This window comes from Solanum tuberosum, unplaced genomic scaffold, assembly GCF_000226075.1.
Source record: "Solanum tuberosum cultivar DM 1-3 516 R44 unplaced genomic scaffold, SolTub_3.0 scf00002, whole genome shotgun sequence".
NCBI classification, from domain to species: Eukaryota; Viridiplantae; Streptophyta; class Magnoliopsida; order Solanales; family Solanaceae; genus Solanum; species Solanum tuberosum.
The window spans coordinates 267,016-288,236 of NW_006238928.1; the positions used below are offsets into that span (position 1 = coordinate 267,016).

Sequence of the window (21,221 nt, forward strand, 5' to 3'; positions counted from 1 at the left end):
TTATGTTTCTCCAGTTTTGCCCAATGATCACAAAAGTTTTAAATTATTCTCATGTTAATTTTGTGTTGTGTTTACATATTAACTATAGTCTATATTCCTGCTAAATGTGTTGTTTTATTATTTGACATATGAAGGTGCTGTGGATGTGGATAGCGAAAGTCACGATTGATCAAACACCAATACAACTTTTCATCTGACCTCCGATTCCAATTGCTCATCTGATCCTATTTGATTGTATTAACCTACTCTGTATTAACTTATTGTCCATGGATTCAACTACTCATGTGATGTGCTGAATTCAAAAATTGTTCTTGTGACTCACCAGACGGAGCTAGAATTTGATGGGTTCTGAAATTTACAAACACTCAGACGGAGCTAGATTTTCCGTTCTGAAATTTAGAGAAGGTAACTGATTGAGTTCTAGATAAATTATATCAACATCTTTTAACTATAATTTTTATCACAAATACAGGATCTAAGCCAAAGTTATTGGGTTCTGTCGAACCCCTAAATGACCGGCTGTGAAATTAGTAAGAAAACTGCTTCCAAGTGCTTCGGAGCAGTCCAACCCTCAGGGAAAGAGCCTTACCATTAACAGATATAAAGCCAGATAGAACTTTTCAAGCTCATCATAACTTTTTTTGTGACTCGGCTCAAGTTCATCATACATAATTTTATTTCTTCTTCTTCGTAGTCTATTGATCACAAATCTGCAATTATTCTTCTTTCTTAATTAAAGTTCCCCTTTTCCGACAGCTACAGTTTCTAAGCTGGACGACTGGTATTCTCTTGATGAAAGGTATAGTCAGGTATGCTGCTCCTTCTTAAAAGGATCAAAGGGAAAATCTTGCCTTCTCTCCTAACGAACGAATTCCCATTTGTTACTCCATTTCACTACTTGGAGTGAGGTTTTCTCTTATTATAAATAATACAGGCACACATATATCTGAATAATGGACTAGGTTAACCAAGACGCATTCAGTCTTCTATAGCGACTTTCAGACCATTCCAATCATTGTATTCTTCTCAACCTCTCCTCGGTCACTGGACTGGGTTACTGAACTCCACCTTCCAAATGTACCTAGAGGACGAGTCAAACGCATCAGAGCGACAATCAAGGAGTGGGTTCCCCACTGGAAGGGGGACTTGAGATTTCCATCTCAAGGCATATCACGACATGCAGGCAACACCAGCGAGACCTTGGAAAGCAACCTGATTGGGTGTCCGAGAATTCATAGTACTTGCATCCTCCCGAACTTTATATTCATCATTTTTTTAAAACGAGGGGAGGGGATCTCTTTTCTGCAACAGAAAAAAAGGGAGCAGATTTGACGTGACACAACCTAACGATATATACATCCAATACCAATGCTACATCCATTACCTCTTGAATTTTGGATTTGAAGGGGTTATCCCTTCAATCCTTAGTTGAAAGCGAAAATAATAATTTTCTTTGTGAGGCTGTAAAGCCTAAGCATATACAAATCTTTCCAAAAGATTTGGTATTCGATGGAGAGCGAGAAATCTTTGAGCTGACTGTTATCCTTAATTGGTTGAAACAATGGTTGACTTGGGTTTCTTGGTATCATAGTACTGTATTATCACCAGATGGCCAATATCCACTACTTTAACGAACAATTGTATTTCATTGCTCACGTATTGATAGAGACTTTTTTATTGACCAGTTATTATGGACCCTTGCAATCCCCAACCACCCCACTTGATTGTTGAGATGGAGGATAATATATCTAGTCTAGGCGGTATGTCGCAATCTGAATTTTTGACTGAAAAGCGGATAGTAGGGTCAACATTTTTGCTGCTACAAAATCCCATGCTACGGAATGAATCTAGTCACCACCTGATTTAGCTCTTTTAGTATGGATATGACTTAAGGAAGCGAATGACTTGAGTTCAAATAGTTCGGCTAAGCAGACAAAAGAGATCATGGAAAAAGCGGATCGTGTGACTCATGTGTTCAATTCTGGTTGAGGTATCTGGTGCACTATTATATGTTACATGAATTCATGAATACGAGGAACTAGATGGTCCTAAAGGTGGATGTCACACCCAGGGCTGTCTTAACCACTAGGCCACTAAAGTCATCGCTTGGAGCCTCATATTTTTGGGGCCCCCAATTTAAATAAATATACTTATACATATTACTTAAAATTATATGTATTTTAAAATTTAAAAAAACATGTAAGAACTAAGAAGTATAGAAAAAAAACAAAATAGTTGTTAGTTTCCCCCACTTTTCTAAGGGAATGAAACATTTTTTGAAAATAATTTCTTTAAGTGGGAAATTGTGTTTCCTTATTTATCTCCTAAAAATTTGACCTTATATTATTATTTACCTTATACTCATCTTTTTTATTCTCCATTTTATTATTTTTATTTTCAATATTGAACTCTCTTCTAAAAAAAATGATTTATTGTTGCTTACAAGTTAAAAAAGAACAAAATTTGCTTTTGAGTGTCTTCTTCAAAATCTTAAGAAGTGCAACAAGCAATCATTATATTGAAAAAATGCAACACTATTTCAACATTATTATATCAACTTATCGATTTCGTGAGCCAGGTTTTATTATTCTAATTTTATTTTATAATTTTTCGTGAACTTTTGTTATTGTTAATATTCTTAGTTAGTAAGTATATATATATTCTCGTTTTAGTTATTATTAAGAGAAATAATACAAGTAGAAGATTATGATTTAATGAAAATACTCAATCAAATAAAAAGACTTGATTCTTTTCCTAATGCGTATATTGCTTATAGAATAATGTTAACAATTCCTGTAACTATTGCTTCGGCCAAAAGAAGTTTGTCGAAACTAAAATTGATAAAATCTTATGTGAGATTGAATGCATTAGCTATATTATCAATTGAAAAGGAATTACTAAAATAAATCGATTAGAAAATAGTAATTAATGATTTCACATCTAAAAAGGCAAGAAAAATAGATTTTAAATAGATATATACATGATTATTTATTTTTTTTGAAAAAAATAATTAGGCCCCCTCTTTAAGGTTTGGCTTTAGGCCCTCAATCTTGTTGAGTCGACCCTGGTCACACCTCTAAATTTTGGGTCGTAATGCACCCATTCCCCCCATAAGAGGGAACAACCATCTCATTCAACATTGTAGGGATCTGTAAAAAGATAGATTGAAGTAAATTAGATCAAATTAAGAAGTAATAGAACGTAATTGTAAAAATCTATAGTATTTGGATTGATGTGGTTTAGTTCGAAAAAAATCGAACTGAAACCGACAAATTATATACATATATTTTATTATTATACATACATAATATATTATTTTAAAAAACAATTTTCTTATATGTGCTTTCATCAAAATTTATTTATAATTTACTTATGGAAGCAAAAATGCTCAAGGTGAGAATATTTATCTTATTGGTTTATGTATATGAGTGTCTATGACAATTCTTTATCAGATTGAAATGTCAATGTCTCTTCCTTCTAAGCCAAAATAATGAATTGTGAAGATTTATTCATAGTAAATTCAATGATTGAAAGTTATGTAATGCCAATCATTCTAACTATTTTTCGTTTTGAATGGATTGTTGTCACTTTTTTCACGTTTTGAATGAATTATTTCTTTTATTTTTGTCTATGATTAATAACTGCATAACCGAACTGAAATCGATATATTAGATTCGGTTTGGTTTGGTTTTGATAATTTTAAAAAAGATTAAGTTGGTTTGGTTTTTATTTTGGTTTTGACCAATAACCGCTCCAAATCAACCCGTGAACACCCCTAAACTTGTACATAAATCTAAAATTGATGGAAGCATAACTAGTCATTGCATCGATTTTGAGCGAAAAGAAATCACAATTTCAAATGAAGAAGATATTGTTATTTTGTGAATCCATTCGGTCGCAAAAGTGGATGGAGTGTCATGATCCGGCATATCATCATGTCAATTAGGTGTTATTTGGCATAAAGTTATTCATATGGAAGGCTTACATAGGAAGAAGGTCAGTCTATAGTGAAAGGTTCTAGAGATATGTGGAGATTTCTCATGAAAGATTATAGAATTTCACGAATTTGCATGAAAGGTCCTTGAAATCTTCTAGTTATGTAGAGTTAGAATGGCTTATTTATAAAATATATAGGAACTTGTCTAATAACTATTATTACATATTAGCTCCTAAATAAGTAGAGCAGCACCCATTTATAAAATAATTAAGTAAGAATCAAACAAATTTTTCTAGTCTTCAACAATACAAAAGTCCTCTTTCTTAAATTCCTTAGCAATCTATTACTAAAAAAGAGTTGCTTAAACTTCGTAAAAGATTTGTGAGGGAGTATAGTTTACGAGGTAATTATTACCTACTTAAGAGTATAATTTATAGGATAAGTTTATTATAAATAAATTTTGACTAGTTGTTGAATAATATTTGTATTTGATATAAATGATTTGTAATCAACTAATCATGGACTTTCAATTATTCAGAGTCACATCCCTTTGTTAAAATACCATTCCAAAAAAGCTGCTTATTTGTCTCTTTCAAGAAACCTCACATTCTTCATCATCGTTAATGGGCTTTGACAGGAATAAAAACGAGTTGTTCATTCAGTTTTGGTTGGTGGACGACTGATGACTCTCACCAAGTTCAAGATTCACATCAATCTAAATTGGGACTTTAGCAATTTTGCATAGGAAAGTTGATTTCATTTCTCAGTGGGTGGGATTCTGTGGGAACCAAATGACAAAGTAAGATTTTCTTGCTGTTTTTCTGTATGGGGTGTTAGATCTTGCTTTGCTTTATAACCCCTTTCTTGTGCTTTTACCCAATTTCTGTATATCTTTAAGTTGATTAAGTTTTTGCTGCAAAATCTTGAAACTCCAATTCAAGAAAGTTAGGGTTCTTTCCCTCTTGAGTAATTGAGTTTTGATGCTGATCATTCTGTAGTTTCTTCTTCTTCTTCTTCTTCTTCTTCTCTTTTTTTTTTTTAATGAATTTCGAAAGTTATAGCAAATTCTTGAATCTAAATTTAAGAAAGTTGGTTTCTATGTGAATGACTACCCCTCTTGAGTAATTGAGCTTTGATGGGCTGTTTGGCAAATCATTTTGTAGTTTTTTTCTTTAATGAATTTGGGAAGTTAAAGCAAAATCTTGAATCCCAATTTAAGAAAGTAGGGTTCTTTGTGAATGATTATGTAATTGAGTTTTGATGGGCTGTTTGGCAGGTCATTCTGTAGGATTTTTTATGAATTGGGAAGTTATAGCAAAATCTTGAATCCCAATTGAGATGTGCGGAAGTGGTACAACTACTACTACTATGTTGCCTGAAGTTTGTGGATCTAGCTTCCTTTTATCACTGCCTGATGACGTGTTTGCGATAGTAAGTAGATCACTTTCACCAAGGGATGTATGTAATCTTGGTTTATGCTGTAGAAACTTGCATGATTTAGCTGCCTCTGAGAAGGTTTGGCTATCGCAATGTGAAATGCTTGGGGTGGTTCCTTATCGGGACGTTATTGAATGGCGAAAGGGAGTTTGTTCCTACAAGGCGCTTTGTCACTTCCTTGTAAGCATAAAGCCTTTGCTTGGTATTTGGGTTCATCAAAATCCTGAACTTGGCAATGTTGTTTATGTTATGCCTGGTTTTATCTCCGCAGTTGGTTGTCGGATTATTCCCCAAGAACTCGGTCCATTAGGCCTTGAAGACAGTCCAATTTTGTGGTCGCCTGTATTTGAAGTCGTTTCTGATTTTGAGGGTTCTGCTGCGTTTTTCCTTCATGGTAGGGAGAATGGAACTGACTATGTTTATCCTGGTTCACTCAAGAAGGTCGAGAGGACTTGCAATGTGCTTCTGTTAGAGGTTGAGCCTCAGCAGTACACAAGTGGGGGTAAGTTGTTCCACAGCAAGAGTTTTATTCATCCTTCAGAGAATGAGGCATCACGGAAGATATGCAGATCCAATAGTGGGGTTTCTGTGTCAGAGAAGGTAACGGAACAGCGTGCAACAACAGTGCCCTTTGGCCGGCTTGCATTTGCTGATAGGAGAAAGTTGCTTGACACAGTTACTAACCAAGTTCGTCAAACGCTGCCAGATGCTAAAGATGCCATATTATTTCCTCGTTTGAGAAGAGAGGAGGCTGATTTACGAGAGAATATGAAACTCTTGTATGAAAGGAGATTGCTCTTTATGCAAATGTACGATGGTGGTGGTGGTTTTACTGTCTGGAAGGCTGGTTCTGAGTTGCCTTTGCATCCTTCTCCTGTTGGATTGAGTGAGTTCAGACAGAATCTTGATCTGATAAGTGGCTGTCATGCATCACAAACTGCTACTGATCATGAGAGTCGGAGTCGGAAGTCACTGGCTGGATATGTTAAACACAGTCTAAAATATATACTCAAGAAGTCAAACTCTATCAATGGCAAACGTGATCTCCTTGGAAAGAATTCCTCTGGCCACGGAAGTAAGCATGCCCAGCTTCACGAGTTCTTGCAGCCAGGTGATGCAATAGGGCTGACATTACATGCTTCAACTGTGAAGTTATCCTCTTATCGTGCTTGGCCAAATATGCACGAAAGTAAATATGCTCTGTACAAGTTGCCTATGCGGGCACCAGAAGTGGGCCAAGAATATGCTGGTGTATGGGGAGGGACTTTTGGTTGGCCCCCGGGGAGGCCTTCTGATGATAAGCCCGGAAAAGCATTGTTTCTTCTTTTGTTGTCTTATGAGGAGTCCCAAGGTCAGAAGCTACTTATTGCGACCAAGATATTAGAAGGTACACATTATGTTTTGCATCCTAATGGCTCAGCTATGTTTATAGTAAATATTGAAGAGCCTTCGAATGATCCATTCCCTTGGTGCACCGATGGGCATGATTCCAACCCTGTAGATGTTAAGCATGCTTTTACGGGTGAAGGTATTGCTAACGGGTATGGTTTTCGATATCCTGGTTCAAAACCTGGTTCACTCTTTGTAATCCATGATAAAATGCTTGCTTTTATATGGAAGGAGTCCAGGTCTGTGTTGGCCTTGCAGAGGCTCGATTTGCAAGAGGTTTTGAGCAAGGGGGAAAGGATCCCTGCTCTACCTCCGGTTTCCAATTTTGCATACCTTACCAGGTCCTATTCAAATGTGTTTGCCAATGGTCTGACTTCACCAAGGCAGAATCATCCGTAGGGATGACAAGCTAGCAGAGCAAAGAATCTTTTGCTAGAAATGGCCGAAAACCACAAAAAAAATAGGTGGAAAAAGCTCAAGTTTGTTGTACTTGTAAGTTCGTTTAATTCACACAGCAGGGTGATTGAAGTGCGTGGTTTGCAAGTTACTCAACTGCTTGTAGCGTATGGCGAGATTTTTCAACTTTCTATTTATGATTCCTGGCAGGAATAAAGCTTCTTCAAACCATTCTGTAGTTTTATAATGAGGGTACCATTTCCATATTTATTGAACAATCCTTGTGCTGTTGCTAATTATGAAAGAGTCATAGTTTCCTTGAAGCAGGAATGAGGTTGCACCTTCTCTTGATATTATTTGTTATAAACTTATCTTCTATGAAAAAATTGATTGAGTTAATGTTTTCCATTGGGAATTAAGATTTTTGCAAATGTATAGGTTGATATGATTAAATTATTGAAATAAATTGGCATAATGCTTTTTTTTAAAAAAAAAAAAAAACAACCAAGGGCAATCATACACCTTGATGAATTCTAGGGTGGATGTAATTCAGTTCAAACGAAATAGGGAGGAACATTAACGAAGCGTTAGAGGGTAATATTAGCTAAGTGGGAAAACAAAGAGGTAAGTGGGAACAGCATCCTGGTCCTGGCTCCCCTTGAAAACCATCCTTGGAAGGGAATATGAGTTTCTTGCATCCAAGAGTTCTCTAACGAAGTTAAGGTGTGACCTAGAAAACGAAAATAGTGAGACCCGGGGTCTGAAAAAGTAATTTCATAAGTGAGGTTTGATGGGTAGAACGGATTTTTTTTGGGAAAGAGTTGATTGAATTTGCTACCCCTAAAATTGAGAAACAAAGAAGGCAACCTCCGATTTCGTTTTACTTGGTGCCTATAATTTCATTTTTCTCGTCTATTTTAGTAAATCAAGAGATTTTAGCCTCATACATCACTAATAAGATTAATTTAATAAAATACAACATGCGTATTTGTGAGTTGAAAACTTTGGTATGGCTCCCCCCCACCCCCCCACCCCTGTATGTGCCAAAGAAAATGCATTAGAAATTGTTCAACTAACATGTGAGTTAGTTTGAAAATAAAAATTGTGTGATTTATACAAGAAAAGAGGGAAACGGATTACCTGTTAAAAAGTACTTTTTGAACTGAAAAGAGAAAAGAATCTTTTTATTTTTTTATTTTGAAGATTTTGAAAGATGAAATGAAGAATATTTCTGAATTCACATATTTATAGGTTAGTGGGACCTTTGTAGGTTAGAAAGTTTGTTTTCAAGAAATCTTTGGTTCAAGAAAAATTGTGTTGGAGGATATGTTTGTAAAAAAAATATGAGTAAAATGCTATGATGAAATACTGAAGAAAGAAAAAATAAGACAATAAAAATAATATTGATAACCAAAGTAAGAGGACACTAGCATAAATGCGTAATAATAATAACAACATTGGTAAGAGAGCACGGAGTTGCTCCAAACTAGAACCCTGTTCTACCACCGGGTAGAGAGAATTCACTCTACTATCAATTAATTATTCATCATTATCCTCGATTTTCATGCTTCCCTACCTCCTCCTTCTCTTAACATGCTCGAACCATCTCAAATTGATAGTGTAATGACTGTCTCGCTATCTTCAACATGGCTCTAGTGAAATTGAATTCTCCGTGAAGATGCAATATGACTAGAACACATCAAATTGAAAATCTAATCCCAACCTCTTTGGAAGGAGCTCCAAGAAAATACTTGGCATCAAAATGGGGAATTTAAAACGCTCCCTACATCCTAATTTGTTTTAAAAGTATTTAACAGTGAGATTAAAGAAGACTGGAACTATGTGAGTTACTAACTGGGTCTAAGTTCACAAATTTATTTCACTGTTCATAAGTATGGCTGTAAACAGTAGTTCACTAGTAATAAGGTAATTAAGCTTTCAGTAGTAGTAATCTAAGCTTTTATATCCCTTCCCCTTGATCCCACAATGTAATATAAAAATTATACATAAACCAAAAAATATAAAATAAATAGGGTAAGCTTCACTTGCTTATATAAGAAAATTTCAACTAGAAGAGGAAGAAATACAGGCTCAAAATCATGCTAATAAATGAATGAAAAAGCTTAACAAAAGTGGAGACAGAAAAGGGAAATCACAATGAAATTTTCATTTAATAGTACTTATATGGTTTTCCTTATAAGGGTGTTAAGCCCATCTATACAAAAATCATTTGGGGCTAAACACCCAATGATCACAATCACAAGGTGCTAATTTTCAACGCGGTTTAATTACAGTTATCGATTGATACAACATTTGAGGCCTCTCATATAAGGAAAATGTGCACAAAATGCTGTACACTAGGGGGTGGCAACTGGATCCACAAGTAGTTGAATATCACAAACACATCATGTTTGGATGGTGCTATATTCTGCCATTCTTGGTCTTTCTACAGGTTGAGGCTCGAAGAATCCTGTCATGGATACAGCGATTTGAGGGCACTGCTATAATAGCTACTGAAGAAACATCCATATTTTCCTCTTCAAAAATGAAACACCAATCAGGTACTCGTACTCCATAATATAGCTCGTGTCTTTTTGACGACATAACTATGCTTCATTTCACCCTGAATGCCAATAGAAATGAACCAAGAAGGTTATTACAAGACAACAAAATCCAAACATCTGGGAAAATGATGCTTAGATTAGCCAACAAGAGTAAAATAATAATCAGTACTTGGTACTACACTTAAGAACTGGGATACAAGAAGGTAGGATGCTTCACTTGGCATAGTTCAGGATCTTGGGTACAAAAGCAACAATAGCTTAACAAGTGGAAATAAAAAGGAAAGAATCAGGAAATGTACTCAATACTTCACAGCTAACTGCCAGGAGCTAACAACAGACAGTAATGACACATCAAACCATATGAACTTTTCTCCATGAAAGACATAGAAGCATACCTCAATTCAGCATCACTTCCAGTGATGGTATTGTTAAATTTACACCACAGCCCAGAACAGCAAATTCACTATGTCATAGAAGCTTTGGATTTTGAATTCCTCGGAACGCTAGTTTTACGAAGTTGAGGGTTTTCTATTGAATAAACAAGAAGACTTCCATCCTTAGTCCCAACTATAAAGCATTCTTCCGGTGTCACAGTTAGTGAAGTTACTATTTTCCCAATACCATTGTACTTCCCCACAATCTCAAGTGAGTTCATAGAGCGTACGATGATCAGCCCTTGATCTCCAGCACAAACCAAGAACTCTCCGCAGCTACTGAGTTCAAGACAATTTAGGCGGCCATTGGATTCAGAAGATGAAATGTGTTTGCCATTTATAGAGTAGAGGTGCAAACTAAGATCATCATCAGAATAAAGAACAATCCTTCCATGACGTGATGCAACAAGCTTTGACAGTGGACTGCCAGATGGATGTCGTAGGGATCTAACGTATCTCCCATCCCGTAGCGTATGGAAAACACAAGTTCCATCTTTTGATCCACTTATAACTATATCAAGCTCAATACTTGCATACAAGCACGTAATAACGTCATCATGACCACACAAAATATGGAAAGGGGCTTCAGCAATGATACAATCTTTCCGAGGAACCTCTGCTTGAGTGTGCTTTACTCGCTTTTCAGAGGTTCTGATGCGAACAATCTCCCAGATCATTACTGTTGTGTCGTAACTTCCAGTAGCCAGGATGCTTCCATCAGATGTAACTGCAACAATCAAAAATGGTTTGGAATTTAGCATTACTGTAAAATATAGAATAACTAAGAAATATGTCTTGCCAGTGCTGTAACCAGGCAGTACATTTTGATAAAGTAAACAATTTTATTAATGTTGGGAGAAGAAAACTTCTGCATACAGGAAGCATACCAAAGAAGCAGAGAACCTATCCCAAAATATGGTTGTCTACAAAAGACAGGATATTTAAAGAAACAAAACAAAAGAGGGTTTCTTATTCCTTTTTTATGAAGTAAATTGCCTTAGTTAAGGCATCAAGAAGATGCAGGGAGATCTAATTTACAAAATAGTTACCAAATGTAAAGATTTTGAGTATTAAAGTATAATATACATGATCAATGTATAGGTTTTGGATATTTGGGCTAGTGGCCGTAACTAAGTTCGGCTGACGGGCGAAAAATGAAAGAAGCCCAATTACATAAGGGGTCAAAAGGCTAGCTCCAGTACAATTCCTAGAAGCAGCTAAAAGTGTGAAAAAAAAAAAACCTGTCAACAGCAAAAGGCTAGCTGCAAAACTATACCTATGCCAATATCAGGGAGCTACCAAAATCCAAAAATCATCAACACTGTTTCCCCTTTTTCTTTTTAGATGGGTAGGATGCTTATGGAAAACTCTGAAGACTTGCATCAAATATCGAGGCCAGTGCATGCTTATTCTCTGATAGTATTCATCCTAAACAGTCTATGAAGATCTAAAAGTCATAAAACAAAGAGATACCAAGTTAACATTCCAACCGTGGTAATGAATACTGTCCCTCATCTGTGACCATTCCTGTAGGAAGCCATGGAAAGACGAAAAAGAAAAAAAAGGTTTCAGAATTGTGCCCCATCCTCCTCGTAGTAATGAATATTGTCCCTCATCTGGGACCATTCCTATCGCCTCTCAAGAGTGAATAAACAAAAAAAAAATGCACAGAGAAATACACCACCTTCATTTATTTTTGCTTTTTGAAACTGAACACCGCCTTCAATTGTTACAGAGCTCTACTACACATTTATTGTTCCTCTTTGCCTAGGTTGAACTACGAGTATCTGATATTTTGGTATTCTTCAACGTCAAAAAGTTGTCATTAACTGTATCGACATGACAGGAAACACCACCCCACCCTCAAATTTGGCATAAAAACATGGCCTATTCTCACACAGATACTCAAACCATGTAAGAGTATTTATTGTTACTGGTAGACAAATTCTTAGTTCCAAACTGATTCACAACACTATAAGCAAATAAACATTGTAATATAAGTACATAATTACTGTAATCAGGTGTGATGAAAGCTTTGCCTTCTTCATTTGAAGTCCTAGTTCCCAAAATATTAAATTTCACTTTTTAGAAAGCTCACGAGTCTCCTCTCTCTGTGGATCAATATAATTTAACATAGATGCGGGGTGGAGGCTAACGCTAGAAGGTCTTTGCGTTGTGAAAGAAGATTTAAGTGGTAAATCAAGAAGCTTGGCAGAGATGACAAAATGTGCTGATAAAACTTCAGAAACAGCTTTTCAGTTGTTTCCTGCACTTTTCCCAGAACTCAAAATAATTTTCAGCTATTGAATGAGAAGCCCATACTTTCTGTGTTTGCTTTTTCTCTATGAAACAAAAAATAGTAAGAGCTAAGCAAGAGTATCAAGAACCAGGAGTACCAAGCAAAATACCTGCTGCACAATTATTTATTTAACATTTTTTGACATGTGAGGTCTCCAGCATATCCTTGATGCTGAGTTTACAACTTCACCAATTACAAAAGAAAAAACACATTTTGACATGTTGCCTGGCACCAATATTCAACAGAAAGACACAATGAGCATTGAGCACCAAACAGTCAAGAGGTCTGTTGTTCGCAAACAATTTTAAATGGATAACAAGATTTGTACTTTACATCCTTGCACAACAAATGGATTCTCTGGAGCGCTCAAGTCAGTTCAAGTTGATCCTATCAGTTCCGTTAATTTAATTACTATATCACAAGAATTATCTACATTCAGTCTTCATTTTTCCAGATAATCAATGAAGTGTGTAGATTTGTTAGCTAGAAGCTCTAACCACAAGCTGTCACATCTTTCAATCATGAAAATTACCTGAAATGCAGCTCACAACATCTTTATGTTGTCTAATGCTCTGTACCATTCTTCCATCAGTTAGCGAAATAACCTGAAAGCTGTTTTCACAGGTACCACATGTTATCAAAAAACTTTCAGATGGTGTTGATAATGTTCCAAAGCATTGTGCTCCAAGCTCAATATTTTCAGCCAGAGGACTCCCAATTTTCCGAGGAGGAAGGATATCAGAACCAATCCCGAAAAAAGGATCCTGCAAGAAAGTTAAAAATGACTTCAAGGTTGACTAGCTAATCATAATCCTTGACTTGTTATTGCTCTAAAACTTACCTGTGAGCTAGAGAAGGTAAAGTTCCCACCGGACTGCAATTGGGTGGTCACCCATGTCTTAACAGACATGCTGAGGCCCTGGTTCACAAGGACAATGTTTGAGTCCAGCACATTAACATACAGAGTAGCTGACGGACAACTGCTTGCGCATGAAGCCATTGACGTTAGGTTAATAGAACCAGGGGCAAATCGTAGAGGATGAGCAATTGGAATCGGAGGTCCTCTTCTAGGATGTTTCTTCCGGAAAAGTTGAATTGGTGTTTGACCAAAGTTGGCAATTTGATCTTCTATGGCAGACCTTTGCAATTCATCATCCATGGTATCCAGATCCACAGCATCTTCATATGTCAAATAGTAAAAAATATTTGCTGCCTGTATGACAATATCTTCAAAATTCAGTAAAATTCAAAACCAGCAACTGGTTCAAGAATTATTTGAAGTGAAAGCGAACTCCCTATACCTCAACTGCAGGCTTTCCCCGCTGCTTGTAACCAAATACCAAATCAATCCATTGATGTAGATTTGAGCTCACATATTCACTTTCAAGGGCCTCTCTGTTCTTACTAACAAATTCCTCAGGACAACCCTACATGCATTTGAAATTAGTTTCTAAACATTGTATACACTAAATAGAAAAGAAGATCACTAGAACGCCCACTTATATACAAGTGAAAATGGAGCCAATCAATTTGTGTCAGGAGGGAACTGGGAAATTTCATATCACAAGTTTGTATCAGATACATCTTTCATTTTGCCCAAAAAATCCAAGTGAATAAGCATTTGCATTTTAGTCTATGCACTGCAACAACCTTGTTTTTAAGACATCTACAGTTCTTTTCCCATACTCTAATGCATGCCAAATACAGTGTTCCATGTGTGAACCATAGTAGAAACTGTTGAAAACAAGAATGAGTTGGGTGCATACTATTAGAACTTCGATTATTTGAGCAATCCCCACCGTATTTTGGTTTGATTATTTGTCAAAGTTCTAGTAGGTCAACTCAGATTGCATCACAAACAGAGAGAGCTATACACTATATGTGCATCCAACAAGGTAATAGGCATCAAGTCCTAAACTACCCCACCCACTATTTTAAGATTTTGAGTTGGATGCTTAAACTCTCACATATTATCAGAGAAACTCTTTTGGTTAACCTTTCTCTTACCTATAAATTCAATTGCTAGTCCATCCATGAACAATAGAACTAGTTACATATGCGGGAGTGTCTTTGAGATAACTACTATCTTACATCGGGTATATAGGCGCATCCAAAGGGGTTATTAAACACATGTACTATGCCATTAATACGTTGGTTGCTCAAATTTGAAGATTTAAATCCTTTTTGAAATGGTGAGGCATTTGAATCTTCAAATAAGGTCATGTAAATTATTCCAATCCCTGCCTATCAGAAGAGCTTGTTGTATCTGACAGGCCACATAAACATTCTATAGAAATCATCTGTGTTAGGCTGGATTCCATTTATAGGCATAAAGAACCTCTTATAGTTTGCTCCTGCTTCCCTTTCTTAGGTATTCTTTCACATTTTCCCACTCAAGTAGGATATAAACATACATCATATGGCAATGAAGAACTTAAACTAGCATTTTCAGTTTAAATAAGCACTAGGAGCATACCTTAGCCCATGGAGGTAGGCAAATATCACCTATTGGTTCTCCATCTTGTTTGACACCAAAATGATATGAGTTTGAGTTGATCAGAAATTCTGGCATGTAAAAGAATTCAGGAATCAACTCTTTCACATCACTTGTATTAGAAAGGCAATTCCGATATGTTCCTCCAATGCTATGAAAAAGCCGGTCAGCATGATCGAATTTTCCACCCTACAAATTGAGAAAACAAAGAAGACAACAAGTTTTATTAGTCTTAAAAACTTTGGTCTGGGTAGAAGACGCAAAATCACACACAATCAAACTCAACCGTACCAGCTGGACAAAACACTATAGAATTAGACGACTTCAACTATAACTAGTGAAACCAGTGGTCAATAGATGAGCAATCTCCAACTACCTGAAGATTACGGTGGAGGGCTGTAAAAGGTTCCAGTCTCAGGAGGTAAAATAGCACAATTCCCATGCTCGAGTAATGAGAACCGTAGTAGAAACTGTTGAAATCAAGAATGATTGTACATCATGTAACGTATCAAAGGTAAAGTTTTGGAGGACATACCAAAATGTAAATTCAAATATTACCTGGGAATATCAGGGTCAGAGAAGCTGCGATATCTATCCTCAAAAACCTGCAAAGTTCAACTGAGATTGCATCACAAACAGAGAGAGCTATACACTATATGTGAAATTAGTTAACAAACAAGTACTGACTAACCTCGAACCTTTTAGCATCCAGTGCTCCAACAGGTTTTGATAGATCCCTAAAGGTAGAAGATTTGTTAAAATCAAGAGTTTCCGAGGAATAATCAGCCAGAATCCAAGGGAACACGGGATACTGGGTCAGATCATTGTAAGATCTCCCAGCTAGAGTGTTCAGAGCCATCAAATACTCAAAGTTTGTTATCTCCCTCCTCTTCCAGCGTTCTCTAGCATTTTCTGCCATCTCCAACGCCACACGTCTGTCCACAAAAGAAATAACTCCAGCCTTGTCCCTGTAACCCTTGGGAAACATACTTTCGTTTCTGTTTAGAACTATTAAGCTTCCAACGTCTTTGGCATCCTTTTGCGAAGCAAAGTTAAAAAATACAGGAGCAGTGGAATCACTGAAGAAAATTTCAATCGCTGTATATCTTAGCAAATATCTAGTCCAATGGACAGCCTTTACCTACAATGAGAAATGTTGGAGAGGATAACATTTTGGATAAAGAATATGAGACTAAATCATACAGAAAAGCTTCAGCTCCAGTACCTTGAAGATTGTCCATCTCCTGTGCCGATTTATGTTGTTAGGATGCTTTTGATGCTCATCATTATTGACAGCACCAATGCTATTAATGGCTCTCCCTCTCTCGTTATCTAAATCATAACTCATGGGCCACTTGAGATATTTGTGATTTTGGAGTCCCCCTAACTGTTCCGACTTGTTGATATCAAACTTACCAGAAGAGTCAAAGTTTCTGAAAACAGATGACCCTCCTGTACCTTCGACAAAAAATTCACCAAAGAAATGCAAAAATTTCTTTTTCACTGCTAAATGTCCAGCTAACTTTCTCTTTGGTGTAACAAGGACACAGGGGACTGACATGAGAACCTGAAAATAAATCCAAGCATGAGAAATACTGAATTAGTTGTTTTCTCTATTTAGATATAGAGGTAAATATGTACCTCACTATCCTCTGATTCCATCTGGGTGGAGGAGCAATCTAAGTCTTCCTTAGCGATGTCCTTCAGATCACCACTTTCTTTTACGACCTCCAAATACTGTCTATCGGACAAGTCTTCGGAGCCAGGCTTTTGCCCACTAAGCTCGCTCTCGCTTTCATTCAATTCAGATGGACCCTCATCAGTAATCCTCCTAATTCCTTTCAGCAAGAACCTCTTCATTTGCTCTGGAATATGTGCCGCAAAACCAGATTTGGCATCATTGGAAGGATTAAGAACCTCAATACTAGGTGTGGTAGAGGTAGGACGACAAAGTTTTTCATCAAAATGATAATTCCTTCTCAACTTTTGTCGGCGACGCCATGTGTCCTCTGTTTTATCAAGTTTCCAGTGTGTTAATGTGCTGTTTGGGAAAGGATCAGCTGACCAAGGACCCCTTTCATCAATAAGAGAGCGAAAAGTGTGAATCCACTTGCCCTATAAGAGCAACAAAAAAAGAAAGGATTGTCAGGAAAAGCTCGATGTGGAAAGCATGAGAGAAGCAACAAACCAGTGACAATATTTTGTATACTCACAGCAACAATTTGCTGCTGCTCATCATATGCTAGTTGGAAAGAACTCCTTCTGTTGTCATCAGAAGCAAGAATGACATTTAAACTACTCTGTATTTCATCTTCAAAAGCTTTCTTTTGGTTGGAGTCTGTGATTGTCGTTTCATCCAACCTCACACGAAGCTCATGCAACTGTGTGGTCCTATCTGCTGTTGAACTCTTGACATATTTTACTTCATCAGCAAACTGGACAAGATTGAACGAAATTTCACTAGGTATAAGTGAAGAAACAAAATTGGAAAAGAAAAAAAGAAAAATAGAACTCTGCAAACAAGCTCATGAAATAGAAAATTATAACCACATACTGCCCTTCCAATGTTAGATTAACATAGACGGGGAACTTACTGTTTCATTAAGCCCCAACATTTTAAGTGTTAGAACAGAAGCAACAGATAAGTTCTAAAGAATAATAGCTGTTCATTTTGGTTACTGAGGTACTCGGCAAAACGAAGGATAAAGTAGTTACTGAAAGTTCTTTCAGGGGGGTTTTAGCAAACATTCAGGTGCCTCATTTGTTATTCGCTGATAACACACTTGTTATACCAGGTTGAGGAGGATCAGCTCCTTCGAATGAGGAAACACATTCTAATTGTTTCAATTAGTCTAAGACTAAAGAATAATCCTAAAAATATGTTGAATGATTCCACAGGATAAGGTGAGCAATGTTTAGTACCCGGCAGCAGCCCTCATCTGAAAAGTTTCCTTCAATAACCTATTTAGATTTACCCCTTTGGGGTGTCTCATAAAGGCCAAGCAATAACGTAAACAGCAATTGAGAAACTTGAGAAGAGATTAGTAGGACGGCAAAGAGAAATTAATTAGGAGTTATCCAGCATTCGGACTTCTCAAAATCCAGTATCCCAACTTATTATATGTTATTATTGCTCATTCCTCTGACCTTGTTTTCTCTACATATTTGGAGCATATATGATCCTTTGTTGATTATTTGCTCTCTGTAGAAAACCACATTCATTTGCAAGTGCCTCTCCTTTATGTATAGAATTTGGATATAGGGATTTTGTCCCCTTTTATCAATAACTTATTAAGTTTTCATTTGACAAAAGGTTAGACAACAGTCTATTGGTAACAAAACAGCAAGCATGGCAGCCCCTGGGAACAAAATACATAAATGGAATCTGAAAACATCAACTACAAGCCAACCCAGGGAATCGGAGATATAAAAAAATAAATCAGGTAGACTACATAAAAATGGGACAAGATTTCATAGACTATGAAGTGGTCATAATGGGAGAAATAACAGAAATTCACAATTTTCATGCATGTACTCACCAAAATGCCCTAATGGCAATGGAAAACATGCATATAATAAAATTCTTTTCTGAAAAGTGCAAAATATTAAGTGACATAGGACAAGGTTAACTATTCCAAGACGCACCGCAGAAAGCACACGATCCTTTTGAATCAGATTGTGAATGGTGCTTCCCTCTTTAGTACTGCTCCCTGATTCTACAGAATCTTCTCTGCTCACTATACTTGTAGCTAGCATAAGTTTCCCGCAATTGACAGTTTCCCGAATTATGTGAGCTATAACATGAAATCTAGCCCCATCATCCAGTGCCCCATAATGAGACCTAACTGCGAGTAATGCCCTGAACATGTGTTGAATTGAATGTTATATCTTGTCAATATAAATGAGAAGTCAGACGGTGCAACATGATTTAAGAGACATAGGAAGAATGAATGAATTAAGAAAAATTACCAAATAAAAAGCTGCAAGCGGCTCTTGCTTTGCTCATCATCAGCAGTCAGAAGGCAAGGTAAAAGAGGGATAATCTGTTGTACACATCGAGATGCTCGTTCAAGCGATGATTTACAAAGATATAGAATAATCAACCGAAATACAATTCTTGGACACTTTTCCCCTCTTAAAAGCATAGCCTTATCAACAGGCTTGTTGGGTTTTCCAGCCAAAGCATTGCTAATTCCCCCAGATACAACAACTGCAGCCATTTCTGCAGCTGGTATATTCAGTGATTCTACCAAGCCACGGGCTCTTTGGCTAAGTGATGGTGCAACTGACTGTGAGGACCTGGGTAACATCTTGCTTGGTCCCTTGCCATTCATCTCACTAATAGCACTCCAAATATTGTCACATAAATTCCACCACTCATCGTCAATTTTCTCAACTTCATTAGTGTCAGGCAGCTTGAAAACATGACTCCTGGAAAGAAAGCAACAGTCTTAGCTTTTACAGAAATGAAAGCAGTGGAAATGCTGCGTAACTTCATCAATTTGACAAGGGAAACATATTAATAAACTGCTGCAACATCAGGTTCCTATAAAAAAAACTATATCTGCAGTACCTTGATAGCTTCTCATCAGGTTCTCCTTGGAGGGCATCAAGTAAAGCAGAACCAAGGTCTTTCAGCTGTTCTAGTTCTAAGAACTCTGAAGAAAATTCTGTGTTGCTGGCTGGATACTGTGGCAAGTAGAGAAAAATAAAGTTTAACACACTTGTAACAAGAAATGGAACAACAAAAACCACATTCCACTTCTATTAAGCAAATTCATAAAGCCTCCATTTCATTAAAATGATCCCATGTTCTCTACCAACAAGTGCCATCTTATATTGAGCTAACAGTGATGCTGGGTTTCAAACAGAAATATCCCAATGGATCACACCCTCATGAAACCTACAAATTTGTTGGACTGTCATCTCTCTTTGGCATGAAACGCGATATAAATTAGGAAAGGCTTCTTTTAACTCGATCTCCCTGCACCATTTATGCGCCCAAAAACTAATCTTGCTTCCGTTCCCACCTGAAACACAAACCACGCCCAAACAGAGTTTCCAATGTTCCTAGTCCTCCATAGTCCATCCACCTTAACTACTTGCATTAACTTATTATGACATATATGATTTGGGAATAATACCAAGAATCTGTGCAAGTGGCTTGTGGACTGGGCAATAATGGGTACAGTGTGGAGGATAAGAAAATAATTACAATAATCCCTTACGCATTTAGCAATAATAGCAGTTAATTTTAGGTGAACGAGAATAGAGATAAATAAATGGGTAGAGAAGCTAGAATACAAAGCAAGACGTGTACCGGAAGATTAAACTTCATTTCAGAAAGAAGCATCTCATCAACAAGTTTCAAAAGATACAGCATGTTGTCTCGACAAGGCTGAGTGATGAGAACATTCTCCACTGCAGATAAGTCTAACAACTTGCGGACTAAGTCCTCGTACAGATCACGAAGAAAGTGCCTATAAGCAATGCCACCCTAGGAACAAAAGCTTGCAACAGTCAAATCATTGACAACAAAACTCAAGCTGTAAAAGGATTGTGTCACAAAGTAGAGGTAAGGACACACTTGTTCACATTGTACAAGGAGAAAGTTCACAGTCTCCTCCAAGTGTTGCCAGCCACCTTTTATAGAATGCATATAATGACAAAGAACAACACAGTAGAAACCCCTCAATAGATTTTGCTCACTCGTTTCAGTGTCATCATTAATTTTCGACTCCAATTTGTAGTTTTTCAATGCATTAAGCTTCACCGAGGCATCCAGCCATGCATTCCAACCGTGTTCCTAAACAACAATGTTCAAGCAATGAGAAGTCATTATGCCTGATAAAAAAAAGATAAAGAAGGGAGCAATTCTAAAGCAGTAAGATCAGATTTCTACCATTAGAGCTTCAATGTTTGTAGTATTTGAATCGAGAAGATCAAGTAGATCGCTAATAATTTTTATTCTTGTAGGAGCATCCTTGCAACCAGACAAAAATCTGAAAATAATGGCTAAAATCTGAGGAAGGAAAAACTGAGAGCTACTTTTGCTACTTTTTTGACGGTCAAGTTGATTATGCTTCTGTAGAACCTGAAACGAAATATCCAAATAGTTCAATGAGCTTCTGCATGTGCACACACTATTGAATAACTAATCAAATAAAGCAAACTTTACAACGCAACCAGCAGCTAGTACATGGTATAGCGGCATGGACTTGCTAAGTGAGACTGTTCTTTGGAAAAGAAAAACAAGAGCACCAATTGACAT

General features: G+C 36.8%; 2 protein-coding genes across 6 annotated transcripts in view; one reads left to right on the forward strand and one right to left on the reverse strand.

Moving 5' to 3' along the window:
- The first annotated feature begins 4,464 nt into the window (after nt 1-4,464).
- LOC102600394 (F-box protein At5g39450-like) lies at nt 4,465-7,558 on the forward strand. Its single transcript, XM_006337975.2, has 2 exons — nt 4,465-4,736; nt 5,214-7,558. The coding sequence occupies exon 2, from the start codon at nt 5,276-5,278 to the stop codon at nt 7,160-7,162; it is 1,887 nt and encodes a 628-aa protein (XP_006338037.1). The 5' UTR covers nt 4,465-4,736; nt 5,214-5,275; the 3' UTR covers nt 7,163-7,558.
- Nucleotides 7,559-9,292: 1,734 nt separating this feature from the next.
- The window catches only part of LOC102600723 (BEACH domain-containing protein B), a 40,098-nt gene continuing 28,169 nt past the window's right edge, over nt 9,293-21,221 (reverse strand). For 4 of the 5 annotated variants that reach the window (XM_006337976.2, XM_015310792.1, XM_015310743.1 and 1 more), the window contains 18 exons: nt 20,853-21,044; nt 20,538-20,756; nt 20,271-20,447; nt 19,524-19,639; nt 18,920-19,381; nt 18,596-18,809; nt 17,164-17,385; nt 16,592-17,065; nt 16,176-16,517; nt 15,642-16,091; nt 15,509-15,555; nt 15,327-15,420; nt 14,933-15,139; nt 13,758-13,883; nt 13,298-13,669; nt 12,989-13,220; nt 10,119-10,884; nt 9,293-9,782 (listed from right to left, as the gene is read on the reverse strand). In XM_006337976.2, coding sequence (XP_006338038.1) covers nt 10,187-10,884; nt 12,989-13,220; nt 13,298-13,669; nt 13,758-13,883; nt 14,933-15,139; nt 15,327-15,420; nt 15,509-15,555; nt 15,642-16,091; nt 16,176-16,517; nt 16,592-17,065; nt 17,164-17,385; nt 18,596-18,809; nt 18,920-19,381; nt 19,524-19,639; nt 20,271-20,447; nt 20,538-20,756; nt 20,853-21,044 — 4,644 coding nt within the window. In that variant the 3' untranslated portion in view covers nt 9,293-9,782; nt 10,119-10,186. Of the gene's footprint in view, nt 9,783-10,118; nt 10,885-12,988; nt 13,221-13,297; nt 13,670-13,757; nt 13,884-14,932; nt 15,140-15,326; nt 15,421-15,508; nt 15,556-15,641; nt 16,092-16,175; nt 16,518-16,591; nt 17,066-17,163; nt 17,386-18,595; nt 18,810-18,919; nt 19,382-19,523; nt 19,640-20,270; nt 20,448-20,537; nt 20,757-20,852; nt 21,045-21,221 lie in introns of those variants that run through there. The other variant, XM_015310825.1, reaches the window with a different exon arrangement.

Bases quoted from the DNA above. Each gene is read 5' to 3' on its own strand.
- LOC102600394 (XM_006337975.2), top strand. From the start codon at position 5,276: ATGTGCGGAAGTGGTACAACTACTACTACTATGTTGCCTGAAGTTTGT.